Source organism: Phycodurus eques, chromosome 1 (assembly GCF_024500275.1).
Source record: "Phycodurus eques isolate BA_2022a chromosome 1, UOR_Pequ_1.1, whole genome shotgun sequence".
In the NCBI taxonomy this organism is placed as follows: Eukaryota; Metazoa; Chordata; class Actinopteri; order Syngnathiformes; family Syngnathidae; genus Phycodurus; species Phycodurus eques.
The window spans coordinates 27490083-27508573 of NC_084525.1; the positions used below are offsets into that span (position 1 = coordinate 27490083).

Here is an 18491-nt window from a genome sequence, read left to right on the forward strand (position 1 = left end):
GAAAGAAAGAAAGAAAAATGAAAATCAAACTTTTTTTTTTTTAATTCACAGAAGCTTGAATCTGTGTCATATCTATTAGTCATGTCAGGAACTAAGAAATTAGTAAAGGCACTTTTTGTGTTATGTGATCCATTTCGCTTTGTCAAATATCAGCATCGTGAATTGTTGAGGAAAAGGAAAATAACTTTTGACAGGCAGATCTTGAACTACAGTCGAGTTCGGATATCGTCATAAACACCGTCAATGAGCATTGGCCCATCGGTACCCTAGCCAATCACAGCCATCAACCCACCTACATTTTTCCGGTTGATCGTCCAATCAACATCGATGCTACTTGCGGGCCTGAATCCCACTTCAACCTTCTGTTCTGTGGAGGGGCACCTTCAAGTGGCTCCGCGGTGCACCGGTAGCGGCTTCCTGATCTACTGAGAACACGCCAGAAGAACATTTCATACAGGCATAATGTCGTTCCTGACTGTCAGCAGGCTAGCGCCTAAACTCCTCAATTCAAAGGTAAGGGCAACGTGCGCGGCCATGTTACTTTATCACCTTCGCTTAAGCCGTCAAGCCGAAGTTAGCAGGCTAACGACAGGGTAGCTAATGTTAGCTCCGCCGACCACATTGTGAGACAACGGTGGTCACCGTCATGGATTAAATGCTATAGAGAGACTCGTAAGAACCATGAATGTTCGATGTAATTCATTGACGCAGTTGTAATTGTTTTCAGTTGTCTTAATAAATATTACCAAGTCGTGTTTGGTCCTTAATGAACAATCACAGGCGGGGCATGTTGGTTCAAATTAAGCTATGTAAAGGGCAGACTTTGTGAAATAGATTGGAAAGTCTCCTCTCTTTGTGTGAACGATTTTAACTCGTGTTGTAATTTGAGACTCGCAGTGCTGTGACACCCTTAAGAATTCTCCACCACCATGTTGACCTTCACTGTAAAATGTCCATTTACTAGATCCTCTAAATGGTCTATTTGAAACTCTAAATTATTAACGGCATGTTTAGAAGTGTTACAGTGCCTATTTCTACTGTAAAACCAACAGGGAGTGTTTTACTACATTTGAGGAGTCGTACATTTGTAGTAGTGGGTTACCAGTATATTTAAAAATTGAATCGCCAGAGGGCGTCTAATGCGTCTGCTCTAAAAATTACGAAGCGCCTTGACTATCTGCGTTGACCGCAACCTTCTTCCAACTTTCAACCTACTGTTTTACTCCACTGACCTCAAAATTTAATGAATTACCTCATATCAGACAAAACTGTAGTAAAATCCACTGGTCTCTTATAATGTTGTAAAAAACTGCAGTGGTCCACAATAGGAAAAATTCCCAGATGACCTTTGTCTAAAAAAAAGTCTATATACCGCAGCTGAAATAAGTATTTAACATGCCAATATTTTTCTCAGTAAATATATTTCCAAAGGTGCTATTGACATGAAATTTACACCAGATGTTGGGAACAACCCAAGTAATCCATACATACAAAGAAAGTAGAACAAATAAGATCAGAAATGAAGTTGTGTAATAATGTGAAATGACACTGGGAAAAAATATTGAACACAAGACAGGGAGGTGCAAAAAGGCACGGAAAGCCAAGAGAACACCTAAAATCTATCAATATTCAAACCGCAATCCAGCCCCTTGTCAGTGCAAATGAATATCAGCTGGTTCAGTCCTAATTGATGGCATACAAACAGGTCTCATTGCCAAGGTGTGAGTCAAGACCTATCTCATGATGGGTAAGTGCCGAGAGCTGTCTCAAGACCATCGCAAACTAATTGTTGCAAAACATAATGATGACATTGGTTACAGGAGCATATCTAAGCTTCTAAAATGTTGCACGGTTGGGGCCATAATTCGTACGTGGAAAGCCAGTCATACCACCATAAATTTGCCTCGATCAGGCGCTTCACAAGATTTCTGACAGTGAAGTGCAAAGAATAATCAGAAGAGTTGTCCAAGAGCCAAGGACCACCAGTGGAGAGCTTCAAAAATGACCTGGAATTAGCAGGTACTGTTGTCACAAGGAAAACAGTGAGTACTGTAGTACAACCCCAACTCCAATGAAGTTGGGACGTTGTGTTAAACAGAAATAAAAACAGAATACAATGATTTGCAAATCATGTTCAACATATTTAAATGAATACACTACCAAGACAATATATTTAATGTTCAAACTGATAAACTTTGTTTTTAGAAAATAGTCATTAACTTAGAATTTTATGGCTGCAACACGTTCCCAAAAATCTGGGACAGGGTCATGTTTACCATCACCTTTTCTTTTAACAACATTCAATAAATGTTTGGGAACTGAGGACACTAATTGTTGAAGCTTTGTAGGTGGAAGTCTTTCCCGTTCTTGCTTGATGTACAGCTTCAGCTGTTCAACAACCCGGGGTCTCCGTTGTCGTATTTTAAGTTTCATAATGCGCCACACATTTTCAATGGGAGACAGGTCTGGCCTGCAGGCAGGCCAGTCTAGTACCCGCACTCTTTTACTACGAAGCCACGCTGTAGTAACACGTCCAGAATGTGGTTTGGCATTCTCTTGCTGAAATAAACAGGGGCGTCCGTGAAAAAGACATTGCTTTGATGGCAGCATATATTTCTCCAAAACCTGTATGTACCCTTCAGCATTAATGGTGCCTTCACAGATGTGTAAGTTACCCAGGCCATTGGTAATAACACAGCCCCATACCATCACAGATGCTGGCTTTTGAACTTTGTGTCCATAACAGTCCGGATGGTTCTTTTCCTTTTTGGCCCGGAGGACACAACGTCCACAATTTCCAAAAACAATTTGAAATGCGGAACACTTTTCTACTTTGCATCAGTCCATCTTAGATGAGCTCGGGCCCAGAGAAGCCGGCGGCGTTTCTGGGTGTTGTTGATAAATGGCTTTTGCTTTACATAGTAGAGTTTCAAGTCGCACTTACGGATGTAGCGGCAAACTGTATTTACTGACATTGGTTTTCTGAAGTGTTCCTGAGCCCATGTGGTGATATCATTTACACATTGATGTCGGTTTTTGATGGAGTGCCGCCTGAGGGATCGAAGGTCACGGGCATTCAATGTTTGTTTTCGGCCTTGCCGCTTGCATGCAGTGATTTCTCCAGATTCTCTGAACCTTTTGATGATGATATGGACCATAGATGATGAAATCCCTAAATTTCTTGCAATTGTACGTTGAGGACCATTGCCCTTAAACTGTTCGACTATTTTCTCACGCATTTGTTCACAAAGAGGTGAACCTCGCCCCACCTTTGCTTGTGAACGAGTGAGCAATTCAGGGAAGCTCCTTTTATACCTAATCATGGCACCCACCTGTTCACCTGTGGGATGTTCCAAACAGGTGTTTGCGCATTCCTCAACTTTCTCAGTCTTTCTTGCCACCTGTGCCAGCTTTTATGGAACATGTTGCAGCAATAAAATTCTAAGTTAATGGTTATTTGCTAAAAACAATAAGGTTTGTCAGTTTGAACATTAAATATCTTGTATTTGCAGTGTATTCAATTAAATATAGGTTGAACATGATTTGCAAATCATTGTATTCTGTTTTTGTTTAACACAATGTCCCAACTTCGTTGGAATTGGGCTTGTAGAATTGTAAAAAAATAGTTGCCTACTTCGCGGATTTCACCTGTCGCGGGTTATTTTTGGAACGTAACCCCCGCGATAAACGAGGGAACACTAATGCATTCCGCCGCACTGGCCTGTCTGCACACTTACCACGCAAGCTCCCATTGCTGGGGGGGGGGGGGGGGTTATGTCAAAGCTCATTTAAAGTTTGCTGAACATTTGGACAAGCTAGTTCAATACTGGGAGAATATAGTCTGGTCTAATGAGAGCAAAATCGAACTTTTTGGATGCCATAATAATTAATAATTAAGGGCTAGGAGAGGCAGAGAAAGTCCCCAACTAATACTGTAGGCCGCAATACTATTGTCATAGTTCCCACAGAGCTGAGCAAATATATGCCTGTATTTATAATTTTTGTATATATTGCTGCTCCGTGTGTTAAAGTATAAGTTGTTTAAAGCTTTATAATTACAGTAGCATCTATGCTAATAACTCTTAGCCTGTCCATGGCGTGTCGGATTTTGTTAACAGTAAGCTCGCGGACTTTTATTAGACAAATGGGATATCACTGTCACTCATCTACCTTCAAGCGCTTTAACACTGTCTCCTCATTCACCTACTGTTGACGCAGCATCAGGAGCCACTTGGCGTTCAGTATCTTGCTCAAGGAAACTTCGACATGGTCACAAAGGCTGAGGGAACTCACAACCTTTGGGTTGGGAAACGACCACTCTACCACCTGAGCCATGCAATGTTTCATTTCTTTTGTTTTATGTGTCAGCTTTATTTATGTATTTTTTGTCTGTCAGCTTTAAAGTGAAATGTAACAGGAAGTAAGCCTGTCCCGATAATTACTATATCAACTTATTGTTTGATAAATAAAATGGACACAGTAGTTTTTCCGGACTCTATAAATTGCCGTTGTTGTGGTGAGCCGGCTTGAGGATCACACAGTGAGCCGACAGAGTTGGACGGCTGTGTCTTTGGCTGGTAGTGGGCTCATGGAACGCCAGCGGACTGGTACACGCTTGTCGGTGTTGGCTGCGTCCAATACTCCAGTCTTGCTCCATGTGCAGCGCGTAGATGCACACAACAGAAGCACTTAAGGGAAAGTTACGTTTGTTGTGTCCGCTAGCCCCGCCGTGAGCTAACTCGTGTGCTAACAAGCCAGCCTGCGAGCTAGAGAGTTAAGGAGATAAACAGCTCGCTCCACTGGAAAATTCGTAAAACATCAGTGCCAAGTTGTTGTGTTTGTCTCCAATTAACACAAAAACTTTTACTGTTCATTAAGCGTAACCTCAGTGGCACACGTTATTCAGCCAATAGTTGACGACAGCGACACGCACAGTCTTGTAGGTCTTTATTCTTTATTTCAGACCCAGGGGATCCATATCACAGAGTAAGGAAAAACAATTTCATTGAGAAAAAAGACAGGAAGTTATAGTAATAACAATACTGATTTGAAAAAAAAAAATGACGGGCCTTATTTAAAGCTTTCAGAGGCATTAAAAAAACAATAGAAGAAGCGGAATGGAAGATGAATGAGTGAATGAATAATTCGTGTTAGTTTTGGGAAAATATATTGTCTTAAAAAAATCATTATCGTGAGAGGCCTAACTGGAAGCTTGAAGCAAGCACGCTTTCTCTCATTTGGAGAACTGCGAGCAAGAGTTTGTCGTTTCCTCAAAGTGATGTTATACAATCTCGGTCTCCCACTTATTGACGGCGATAGAGTGAGAACATTCAATTGGGAACACTTAAAAAAAATCTTTTAATAAGTTTCAGTGTGTTTTATTTAATCGTGTGCTGAGATAAAACCGTTTAAAAAAAAAAAAAAAAAAAAAAATGTATGGTCTCGTTGATCAAAAAAATTATTCAAATGTAAAAAGAAAAGAAAAGAGGTTATAATAAAGGTCTTCCCCATTGTGGATGCCTGGGACTCTCTCCAGTTGATTTAAATAAATGTCCTTGTCAAGAAATGGTAGTTTGTTTAAACACAACTTGTGTTGTGTTTAAACAAACAAGTTGTTCATGTCGTTTTGTGACGTGTTCCTCCTCCCAGGAAGTGGGCGATGACTAATGCTCCATATTTATGCCACTCCTGGGCTGCTATGTAATCTCACATCTGCTGTGTGTGGTGACGTCCAATCGTACCTTTTGTTTTGTCTGACGTTCGAGAGTCATCTTCTTCAACCAGTTTATAGTTACTCATCATTAGGCTTTACACGATCAGGATTTCTGGGGCCGATCAGCGAGTTTAAAAAACTGATAACCGATCCTATCACAAGATGGAACAATGTCTCTATTAAAATGACCTGTTCATTTACTATATATACTTGTGTACTTAATTGCTCAAAAAATATATTTACAATAAATGATGTATCTTTGTTCATCTTGTTATGCCAGTGAGGCATAGTGACAGACAGAACAAATGAATGGTCTTGTTAGATGGCAGGAAGTACATACAGTAATTAATGTCTCCACTTTTTGTGACATTTTTGTTTGTTGGTGTTCCGTGAGATTTTTTTAATTGTAAAATATGTTCCTTGGCTCCATTAAGGTTGGAAATCACTGCTCTAGTCAGGTCATGTATTGTAATTAGTGAGGTCAAACCAACATTACAACATGACAGAAATAATGGGTGCTAACTTACTGTAATTAAATTACTTCACCCACACCAAAACCTTGGAGTATGATTCGACAGAACACCGGTACAACCGTTAGTGCTAGCAGTAGCTTGCTAGGCTACGTAACGTTTTGTTGCCTGCTTGCGAGCCGTATCGTATTAAAGTAAGTGAACATACCTCAAGCAATCCTTAAAAGAATGTCCTCTCCCGAGCACCGGTGACCACCAACACACGTTTCCCCCCATTTTGTTTTTATAATACTGTCATCGCGATCCACTCTTGTTGTCGTCGCCATGGTAACGTGTATCTGATTGCGTTTGAGTTGACAAGATAAAACACAATGATCGTAAAAAATGGGATGCGGTGGTATCGGAATACAAGATTTTATTGCAGTAGTCTGACAGTGCAATCGTGAAAGAGCAAATTTGTCTTGTCGTCTGATCCACGCATTACATGTTGTCCGTCTCAGATGTGTTGTCTGTCACACACTGCAGTTATTTTTTTAAATAACTTTATTGGTGGTCAGATATTTACAGTACTACGTCAAAAGACGCACGACAAGGCTAAAAAATAAACTAGCTTTTGGATTCAGATAACTGTACACGATGACGACGTAGAGTAAATGTCTTTTGCGGATTGATCGGATCGGCGAATCATGACATTAAAGCCGATCAGCATAAAATGCTAAATATCGGCCGATACCGATCAAGCCGATCAGATCGGTGTCAAGTCTACTCATCATGCCAGTGGGAGTCCAAAGCCAACTGTCACTACTCCTTCATTCGTTGTAACTTGACCTCAAGAGAGGTAGCATGCAGGAGGCGTTGCTTTTTTTTTACTACAAGGGTTGGGAGAAAGTCTTGGATGCATTGAGATACAGATGTAAATGATTGTGAATCAATTGATACATTTTAATAATCTATATTATTAAATAATGTGCTGCCGATTAGGAAAAAAAATCAGAAATGCAACCTCAGTTGGACAGTCAATGTGGCACACATAAGAGTGCTGTATAGTGTCAGTAACTGATATAGGGCTCTACCATATTATGCCGACCACAATAATACAGTTTTATTTTCTGACATGATACAGAGATACCGTATGTGCATTATCTGGCAACTTAATAGCTGCTGTTTGTTCTTAGGGTTCTGCAAAATTATTTGGAATACATTCATGAAGGGGGCGCGTCACAAAAGTGCACAACTACATACTGGAACCACTTACCGTATTTTCGCGACCATAAGGCGCACCGCATTAAAAGGTGCAGTCTCAGTTACGAGGTCTTTCTGTCTTTAACACATGCATAAGGCGCACCATATTATTGGGCGCAGGCATGGTAAAACATACGCTAGCTTAAAACATACGCTAGCATGCATCGAATATTGAGTTTGTCCCAATTTTGGCCCACCGTGAATTTGAGTTTGACACCCCTGCCTTAGAGTGTCATTATGACTGTAAAACCATAGAAATGTTTCATCCCTTCATCATAGTATTACATATATTCAACAAATCGATGGATAAGTAATTTTGAAATCGCAAGTAAAGTATAATAGTTCAACTATTAAAAAAAAAATAAATGCTTTCACCATTTCAACACTTATTCATTGAATACGACAATTTTAAATCTTGGTACAGAATTGAGTAAGAATCATGGAAGTTGACAAACATGATTTTGCTTTCACGGTAGGGCTGGACGCAATGGGGAAAAAAAATCCTATCGTGATAATTTTTTTTCATATCAGTCTATTGAGGTATATCACGAAATAAAACCAAACAATTATTTTTCATCTTAAATGTTCCATGTTACTCTTTACCTTTTGATTTAATTTTTTTTGTCAAATGTTGAACATGACATGGAACATTACAACTCCTAGTTAATTTTACACCTGAGGCTATGCAAGTTCCTGGATACACGTCTGGAAACAATGAGTCCCAATCCTGGAGCAATGAGTTCCTGCAACTTGGAGTACAGATACTGTAATCATCTGCTATATGACTGTTGTTGCTTTGCGGTCCCGCTATATTGCAGATTTTTATTTGTACAGTATTTTTGTTATCTCTTGCTCTCTCAATATACAGTCCCCTCCAAAAGTATTGGAACGACAAGGTCAATTCCTTTGTTTTTGTTGTATACTGAAGACATTTGGGTGTCAGATCAAAAGCTGAATATGAGACAAAAGTTCAGAATTACAGCTTTTATTTCATGGTATTTACATCTAGATGTCTTAAACAAGGCGGCACGGTGGACGACTGGTTAGAGCGTCAGCCTCACAGTTCTGAGGACCGGGGTTCAATCCCCGGCCCCGCCTGTGTGGAGTTTGCATGTTCTCCCCGTGCCTGCGTGGGTTTTCTCCGGTTTCCTCCCACATCCCAAAAACATGCATGAATTGGGGACTCTAAATTGCCCGAAGGTGAGTGCGAATGGTTGTTTGTATGTGCCCTGCGATTGCTGGCAACCAGTTCGGGGTGTACCCCGCCTCCTGCCCGATGATAGCTGGGATAGGCCCCAGCACGCCCGCGACCCTAGTGAGGAGAAGCGGTTCAGAAAATGGATGGGATGGATGGATGTCTTAAACAACTCAGGACAGAGCGTTTAAACAACTCAGGACAGAGCACCTTTTGTTTGAACCCACCCATTTTTCAAATGAGCAAAAGTATTGGAACATATGACTGACGAGTGTTTCTAGTTGCTCAGGTATTACCTTTTAGGTTGATTGCTTCAACATCAGCGCTTGTTTTTTTGCTTTTGGGTTCAAATGTGAAAATTGCATTTGCAGTTAAGCAAACATGAAGACCAGAGAGCTGTCTGGGAGAAAAGCAAACCAGTTTGAAGCTGCGAGACTAGGGAAAATCGATCAGAGCTCTTGCACAAACATTGGGCATAGCCAATACAAAAATTTGGAATGTCCTGAAAAAGAAAGAAACCACTGGTGTACTGCGCAACAGACATCAAACAGGTCAGCCAAGGGCATCAACAGTAGTTGATGACAGAAACATTGTGAGACCTGTGAAGAAACACCCAAAGACAACAGTCAGTGACATCACTGCCAACCTCCACAGGGCAGGGGTGAAGGCGTCACAATCCACTGTTCGAAGAAGACTTTGAGAGAAGAAATCTACAGGCCATACCACAAGATGCAAACCACTCATCAGCAAAAAGAATCGGAAGCCCAGATTGGATTTTGCAAAGAGTAGAGAGATGAGCCACAAAGGTTTGGAACAAAGTTTTCTGGACTGATGAGACCAAGATTAACCTCTACCAAAGTAATGGAAAGGCCAAAGTATGGAGAAAGAAAGGATCTGCTTATGATTCAAAACACACAAGCTCATCTGTGAAGCATGGTGGAGGTAATGTCATGGCTTGGGCTTGCATGGCTGCTTCTGGAACGGGTTCACTCGTCTTTATTGATGATGTAACTCATGATGGTAGCAGCAGAATGAATTGTGAAGTTTCCAAAACCATTTTGTCTGGCAATTTACAGAAGCATGCATCCAAACTAATCGGGAGAAGCTTCATCATGCAACAAGACAATGACCCAAAACACACTGACTACACAACAAAGGACTTCATCAGGGGGAAAAATTGGAAGGTCTTCGACCGGCTAAGTCAATCACTGGACCTTAACCCAATAGAGCATGCATTTAGTGCACTTGCCCACACTAAACATGGACCAGAGGAAGCGAAGGAGAGTGTTGTCTCAGGAGATTAAAAAGAAAATCATAGACAAGCATGTTAATGGTGAAGGCTATAAGACCATCTCCAAGCAGCTTGGTGTTCCTGTGACTACACTCCTCAAAGTGACTCATTGATATTGAGAACAGGAGACTAAGATGGCCACGTCAGAACCTTCACCTTTTTCTCTTGTAGCCAATGCTTAGTCGCCTTGACTTTGTGTTTTGGATCGTTGTCAGATTGGAACTTCCAAATAAGTTCCATTTGCAGCTTCCGGGCTGATGAGTGCACATTTCCTTCAGTATTTTCTGGTTAAATGCTGCAGTCCTCTTGCTTTCATCCATTTTTACAAAAGTTCAGCGATCGGCCTTATGTTTTCCAGTTGGAATGGTGTACCTTTCATCATTCTGTAGATCTTGTTGATTCCTCTCTGAAGGAAACAAACGTTGTGTGGCCATTAGAGGTCAGACTCACCATCTAAATCCCCATTCGCTATTCGCATTGACATTGAACGAAAAATGAATCAGAAAATACATCCTTACTCCTTGTACTATTCAGAAATAAAGACCTCATTGTCCAACAAATGAAAAAGCATATTTGAAAAGTATCTATAGCCCCCTGTTTAACTCTTGGTTGCAGTTTTTTGGGGTTGTTCTGGAAAAAAGCTGTTGCCAAAACGCTTTTTAGTTTAATATGGCTTAATTTAACCATGATCCCTCACTGGTTGATTGTGGTCTGTTTTGCGCCAGCCTCAGCACAGTAAAATTAGTGAATCTGTGCTGTTTGGGAACATCTGCTGGCTTCTTCTAAGCCAGCTAGTTAGCTAAGCTGCTAGTTAGCGGTAGCGCTCGTCAATCATCTGCCACGATGTGTTAAATGAATCTTGCATAACTTCATCCAATGCATCTGCTGCAGTCGCAGTCTGCTATGAACATTCGTGCAGCTGCTCCTCATCGGACACGTCGTTCCAATGAGATTCTTGTCTGAGGAGCTGGCACCATGATACGTTTGATATGGTACAGTGGCTACTGTACAACTGCACATGTGCAGTAAGTCAAAATGGCAGCGGAAGTAAACAAAGGATGTGGCCGGATGACTTTACTTCATTGCAGCGCCTGTTAGAATAAAATACGTGATTTCATTTGTTTCAAATACGCAATTTCATCCGTTTACATTTAAATGCAAAAATTCTGATTCGGGATCTGTTTTGTCCTTGAAATTTGTGAATTAATTTGATCGGCAAATAAGTTTTTCCAAGCACTACTGGCCATAAAGTTTAATTTTAGTATCCATCCATCCATTTTCTGAGCCGCTTATCCTCACTGGGGTCGCGGGCGTGCTGGAGCCTATCCCAGCTGTCATCGGGCAGGAGGCGAGGTACACCCTGAACTGGTTGCCAGCCAATCGCAGGGCACATACAAACAGACAACCATTCGCACTCACATGCACACCTACGGGCAATTTAGAGTCTCCAATTTATGCATGTTTTTGGGATGTGGTAGGAAACCGGAGTGCCCGGAGAAAACCCACGCAGGCACGGGAAGAACATGCAAACTCCACACAGTCGGGGCCGGGGATTGAACCCGGGTCCTCAGAACTGTGAGGCTGACGCTCTAACCAGTCGTCCACCGTGCCGCCCAATCGCAGTATCATCACTCCAAATACCTTTGTTCCAGAAGTGTTGCGGCTTGTCTCTGTGCTATTCGTATGCTGCTTTGTGGTATTGGATTGTCACAAGTGTGGCTTTCCTCTAACAACTTGACCTTGCAAACTACTTTTTTACAACTGTCTCCTAATGATACAGTTGAAACAGCCACAGCACTTTTTTTTCCTCTTTTTCTTTTCTCTCAGAGAAGCCTTCAGTAAATGCTGTGTGCATGAACTTGTATGTTATCAAGCCAAAACCTTTGATCAGGCTCGCCAGAGGATTTTCTGTTGCCATTGTGATTTACAAAGACCCAACAACCTTGTTTGGTAATAAAACCTCCAGTCTCTAACACCGATTGAAAGAAGTTTTTGTAGATTTTCATTCATATTCTCTGAACATTGGCCATTTATGTGAACAAAGAAAAACTAGCAGCTGCAGTCAATCATGATCACAAATTAGATGTTAGTGGGGCTTGGCCTTCTCAAATAATGCTTGAATAAAGCTGACTACTTTTTTACCTTTTGCACATTAGCGAAAATCCCAAATTGAAATGTTTCTTTTTGATAAATTAAAAACTTAATAATCATTCCACCGTGGAAAGATAACAGTTCAAATAAAGCAAGAAAAGGCCCAAATTAATAAAAGTCTTGCCTATAAAGAGTGTACGCAAACATCTGAGCACAATTAATTTGAAATAAAAATAGGCATCCCACAGGGACACTTTGTCGATGAGTCTATGAAATGACTGCTCAATGAAATAAAGATTATATATTAATGAGAATTAGGTTGATAAGAATCATTTTTAATTTACATGCCGTATTGATTGTTTTATTGACCATGTGGGATCCAGTAAAAGCTTGACTTCCTTTGTTGCACGAGATGATGATGTTGAGTACTTTAAACTATTTGCAGTTTTGTTTGATTATATTTATGTACAGCACTTTGTTTCTGTTCCAGTCAAGTGCACTAGAAATAAAGTTGTTGATTTTGCAGAAAATGTTTTAATTTGTCTGATAACAAAATATTGCTGTTTGAAGAATAATGGGCAGTTTAAATCGGTTTAGTTTGTTTTTACATTTTTCTTAAGGGACAATGTGTCACAATTGTAACATGCATTATTTCTTTGTGCCACAGAATGCCACCTACTTGATTACAGCTGCCAGAAACGCCAGCGCCTCTACAACAGTAAGTCCCCCCCCCTCCCCCCAGTTGTCGCAATTAGGTCACTGGTGTAGGATAAGCACGGCAACTGTCATTTACCATGTGATAACATTCATTTTGGTTCACTGTGGTACACTAAAGATCAATAAATCCTGATAAGACTTTTTAGTTTACATGGCAGGGTGCGTAGGTGTTAGGGATGTGTATAAATATTGATTTGATTAATCATTGATTTGATTAATTTGATCTTTGAGCAAATGAACAACCAGCAGCGGCACTTCTGGTTAAGTCTCAACTAGTTTACAGTCTTCAGAAACGCCACCGTTGGGTCAACTATGAGAAATTCGGGTAGTTCCGTGCAGACCTCTAAACCTTCCCAACTAGCGTTCTTCTACTCAGGGAAACATTATGTGCTGACCTTGCAAACATTTGACTAAAGTATTGATCACTTGCTCTACAAAGAAGTCCGTTTAATGAACCTCTGGTCATATTTTAGGAGTTTGCTATTTTTAGCCTATGTGTTGTTGTTCCTCTTCAAGTGCGTTTTTTTCCCCCCTTTAAATACAGAATCTGAAGGATGTTTTGTCAGACCTCATTCCTAAAGAACAGAGCAGGATCAAAAACTTTAAGCAGCAGTATGGAAAAACCAACATAGGGCAGATTACTGTGGACATGGTGAGTAGACCCCTAACCCTTTACCTTAATTTCCATCGCAGGTTTCATAAAGTATATCCAGTGTTGTTTTTGTGTGTGTAAAAATCTTCACTACATGCCAGGAAATCTACAGCATTTTCTATGATACAATTGTTTTCCATGTTGACTTCAATCCTTCCTATGGCAATGCATTAAACCAGTGGTTCACAAACTTTTCAGAGTGCCATGCCCTTTCAGCCATTTCACCTATAGCCATGTACCCCCACCCCTCCCGTGCATAAAAATCTATATCTGTAACCCTTTCTCAACACACACACACACCACACATCAAATAAAATTGAACTATTTAAGAATTTAAAAAAAAATCTACCAAACATTTCTATATAGTGTGTGTGTGTGTACAGTGGATACGGAGATTATTCAGATCCCCTTAAATTTTTCAATCGCTATATTGCAGCCATTTTCGAAAATAATTTTTCCCTTCAATGTACACACAGCACCCCATATTGACAGAAAAAAATGAATTGTTGAAATGTTTGCAGATTTTACTATATAAAATATCACACAGCCATAAGTATTCACACCCTTTGCTCTGTATTTAGTAGAATCACCCTTTTGAGCTAATACAGCCATGAATCTTTTGGGGCAACAAGTTTTTCACACCTGGATTTGGGGATCCTCTGCCATTCCTCCTTGCCCCTCTCTGTTGGATGGTGAACATTGGTGGACAGCCATTTTCAGGTCTCTCCAGAGATGGTCAATTGGGTTTAAGTCAGGGCTCTGGCTGGGCCATTCAAGAACAGTCACAGAGTTGTTCTGAAGCCACTCCTGTGTTATTTTAGCTGTGTGTTTAGGGTCATTGTATTGTTGGAAGGTGAACTCTCGGCCCAGTCTGAGGTCCGGAGCACTCTGGAGATGTTTTTCGTCCAGGATATCCCTGCACTTGGGCGCATTCATCTTTCCTTTGATTGCAACCAGTCATCCTGTCCCTGCAACTGAAAAACACCTCCATAGCATGATGCTGCTACCACCATGCTTCACTGTTGGGACTGTATTGGACAGGTGATGAGCAGTGCCTGGTTTTCTTCACACATACCGCTTAGAATTAAGGCCAAAAAGTTATATTTTGGTCTCATCAGACCAGAGAATCTTATCTCACCATCTTGGAGTCCTTCAGGTTATTTATTTTTTATTTATTTATTTATTTATTTTTTTAGAAGCAAACTCCATGCGGGCTTTCATGTGTCTTACACTGAGGAGAGGCTTTCGTCGGGCCACTCTGCCATAAAGCCCCAACTGGTGGAGGGCTGCAGTGATGGTTTACTTTCTAGAACTTTCTCCCGACTGCATCTCTGGAGCTCAGCCACAGTGATCTTTGGGTTCTTCTTTGCCTCGTTCACCAAGGCTCTTCTCCCCCGATTGTTCAACTTGGCCGGACAGCCAGCTCTAGTAAGGGTTCTGGTCGTCCCAAATGTCTTCCATTTAAGGACTATGGAGGCCACTGTGCTCTTAGGGACCTCAAGTGGAGCAGAACTATTATTTTTTCAAGGATTATCAGAAGAAATGGACAGCACCCAAGTTAAATGAGTGTCACAGCAAAGGGTCTGAATACTTATGGCTGTGTGATATTTGTTTTTTCTTTTTTAATAAATCTGCAAATATTTCAACAATAGTTTTTTTTCTGTCAGTCTGGGGTGCTGTGTGTACATTAATGAGGGAAAAAAATGAACTGAAATGATTTTAGCAACCCCTCCTCGAACCGTCACCTTATCGTGGTGCAGGTGATTGTGTGTCCCAATGATCCGAGGAGCCAAGTTATCTGGGGCTTCACACCCTGATAGGATCACCCATGGCAAACATGTCCGAGGTGAAGGACCAGACAAAGCACGGCTCCAAAACCCCCTATGATGAACAAAATTAATGGATTCAGGTTTCCCTTGCCCAGACGCGGGTCACTGGGGCCCCCCTCTGGAGCCAGGCCTGGAGGTGGGGCTCGAAGGCGAGCGCCTGGTGGTCGGGCCTGCACCCATGGATCCCGGCTGGGCACAGCCCAAAATGGTAATGTGGGTATCACTTCCCATGGGCTCACCACCTGTGGGAGGGCCCATAGGGGTCTGGGCCAGTGTGAGCTGGGCGGGGACCTTGGCAATCTGATCCCCGGCTACAGAAACTGGCTCGAGGTATGTGAAATGTCACCTCTCTGGTTCCGACTAGATTTTGTCGGGCTCGCCTCCACACATGGCTTGGGCTCTGGTACCAGTCCTCTTTAGACTGGTTGGACTCTTTTCCACTCTGGAGTTGCCTGTGGTCAGAGGTGCCGAGCAGGTGTGGGTATACTTATTGCGCCCCCCCCCCCCGCCTGTACGTTGGTACGGTGGACGAGAGGGTAGCCTCCCTCTGCCTTCGGGTGGGGAGACGGGTCCTGACTGTTGTTTGTGCCTATGCACCAAACAACAGTTCAGCGTACCCACCCTTTTTGGAGTCCTTGGGGGCCGGGTTAATACTATAGAAGCCACCTTTAAAAGGAGGAGGAGGAAAAAAAAAAAAAGACAAAAACACATCAATGATTGATAGTATTGCTTTTTGTTCTCTGATACTTGAACCGTTTTATTTTACTTGGGGAGCATGCAGTTGCATTCTACATTTTAATGAGTGTTTTAAATTTATAATTAAAATTTAATTGCTCTTAAAAAGGATGGGCTTGAATTATGCCGTAATATCATTAATGATACCAGTGGCCTAAAAAAAACATTGATACTATCATTTATCGTGATAAATTTTTTAAGACGATATGTTCTCCTAAAAACTATCATAAGCAGCCTAGTCTTGTGCTGCATTCTGCTTTCGGTGGAGATGTTGCAAGATTGATGTACTTGAGAGACGTGCTGTTGTAACATGCAAGGTCCGTGTTACAACGATTACCATCACTGGTGTTCGCCTTGCTGCTCAGTCTGAAATGCTCCCACACTTTTGGCATTTTTTCTTTGTTTCGCACGTCTTCTTTGGCATCCTAGCCATCTTTCCACTCCTTGAAACAAATAGGTGTGCTTCGCTTCGACCTCCTTCCCTTGTGTAGGTAACGTAACCACGTTGAGCCCGTGCTATATTCCTTAATGTCTACAATTAAATAAACTGTTCCCTGACGCAGAGAAATTACTCAAGCTACTCGAAAAACTCTGACTCGTTTCACCCCTATAAGTTATTAGTTCTACCACAGCGTTAGTGGGTAGGCATAATGCAAAATGTCCAGTAAGCTTAGTCTTTAATTTTAGCAGCACCAGGGAAACCATGAAGTGTAACGCAAAATAATTAGCCCCTTAATCTGTCTGGGCTGTCTTTTACTGTGTCAGGTATCAATCAGGTCATCTTGCTGAGATCACAAATTAAGTGAGTTGCTCACTCTACCAGGTATGAACTCCAACACTAAGGTGCACGATGACCTTTTGTGGCTCTTATAAAACACGAGTTAGCTTGACATCTTGACACAATTCACCAGTAAACCACACCCAAAACATGGACTTTGCTATTGGAAAAGTACTTGCCCAGTGCATGTCAAACATCCAGGCAAGCACTGGCAAGAGATGTTGAGAGAGTCTTTTGCTGGTGTGACGGGAAGTGGTTTTCAATATGTTGGGCATTGCACAAGCAGGGCTTTTCAAGAGCAACAACAGATTGGTCTACTTTTGTTCCCTCTCATTTACTCATAATTCAACTCAACAAAAAGAATAATTTATTTAAATATGTGCCCTGCGATTGGCTGGCAACCAGTTCAGGGTATATCCCTCCTCTCGCCCGAAGATAGCTGGGATAGGCTCCAGCACCCCCGTGACCCTAGTGAGGATAAGCGGAAAGGAAGATGAATGAATGAATGTATAAATAATCCCCAAATAGAAATTCCCATTTGACTGTTATTTTCATTCTGATTTAAGATCTAACTCACAATTTTATATGGGGGGGCAGGGGGTCTTTGAGCAGTTCTTTGGATTTCAGTGCCTTGCTCCAGGGCACGGAATAGACTAGAATCTAAGAATCATTCAGTGTTGGCAAACTGATTCAAACTTGAAACTTTGAAGTCCTTATGTACTGTTCAGCTGCCACACTACTTTTATGCACGCACATTTACAGTGGGAGGAAAAAGTAGGACCAATTTATGCAGAAATGTAAAAAAATTCCAAATTGTTCAAATATTTTTTCTCCTACTGTTCACCATGCACAAAGCAGTGATGTCATATTTGTTTGCATTGTACTTTTCTTATCTATGAAGTTACCTGCTAAATCGACAATTTCATCGAATGGTAATTATCCCCACCCCCTGTGGATATGTTGTGTGAGTAAAAACAGTTTTTTTGTTTTAATAAGTACTCATGTTCTCTTGCCCAGGTGTATGGAGGTATGAGGGGGATGAAGGGTCTAGTTTATGAGACCTCCGTGCTGGATCCTGATGAGGTCAGTGCTGAATGCTACCATTTTACCATACTTTGCCTCAGTACAGCACCTTGCACCCATGTTTGAAGAAAATGGGTTATTTATCCCTCTGGAATTGGTTTGTAGCTGTTTTTCCAGCTATGACTTTACTTTGGATTTCATTTGGAGATGTGATTTTAACCATACTACAACTCCATCACAACACAGACCCAAAACAGGGCTGGGTGATTATCACTTATAATAAATAAGTTTTATTGCAACTTTTCTTCTACTCCTCTTTAGCTTACTGAAAATGTGCAGCTCCATGCATGCATCTCACCACACTGCCCCTAAGAGGCCAAGGCGCGCACAGCAGGGACAGCAAATAGTCATATCTTTGTACATGAAGTCAGGCTAAAATGTTCCCGTTCATTTTTATTTTTTAAATTGTATTTGTTACAAATGTATTTTCTGATTGTTCTTATCAGTTATATTTAAAGTTGTTTTGGTAAATATGTAAGTTTGGAAATCAATGAATAATCTTGTTTATTAATCATGATTTCAATATCAATGAAAATAATCGTGATTATTTTTTCCATAATTTCCTAACGCTAACTCAAAACATAAAAACTGGTAATAAAGCATTTCTATCATCAGTGTTGGAGAAGTGTGCATGCATGTATTTATTTGACAGCGGCAACTTGGAAATATTATTTTATTTGTATATATTTTTGAAA

General features: G+C 41.1%; 1 protein-coding gene across 1 annotated transcript in view; it reads left to right on the top strand.

The window, feature by feature from the left end:
* The first annotated feature begins 327 nt into the window (after positions 1 to 327).
* Positions 328 to 18491, top strand: part of cs (citrate synthase) — a 37876-nt gene continuing 19712 nt past the window's right edge. Inside the window, exons 1-4 of the mRNA XM_061685666.1 lie at positions 328 to 513; positions 12670 to 12720; positions 13264 to 13371; positions 17731 to 17796. Coding sequence (XP_061541650.1) covers positions 463 to 513; positions 12670 to 12720; positions 13264 to 13371; positions 17731 to 17796 — 276 coding nt within the window. The 5' untranslated portion in view covers positions 328 to 462. The remainder of the gene's footprint in view (positions 514 to 12669; positions 12721 to 13263; positions 13372 to 17730; positions 17797 to 18491) is intronic.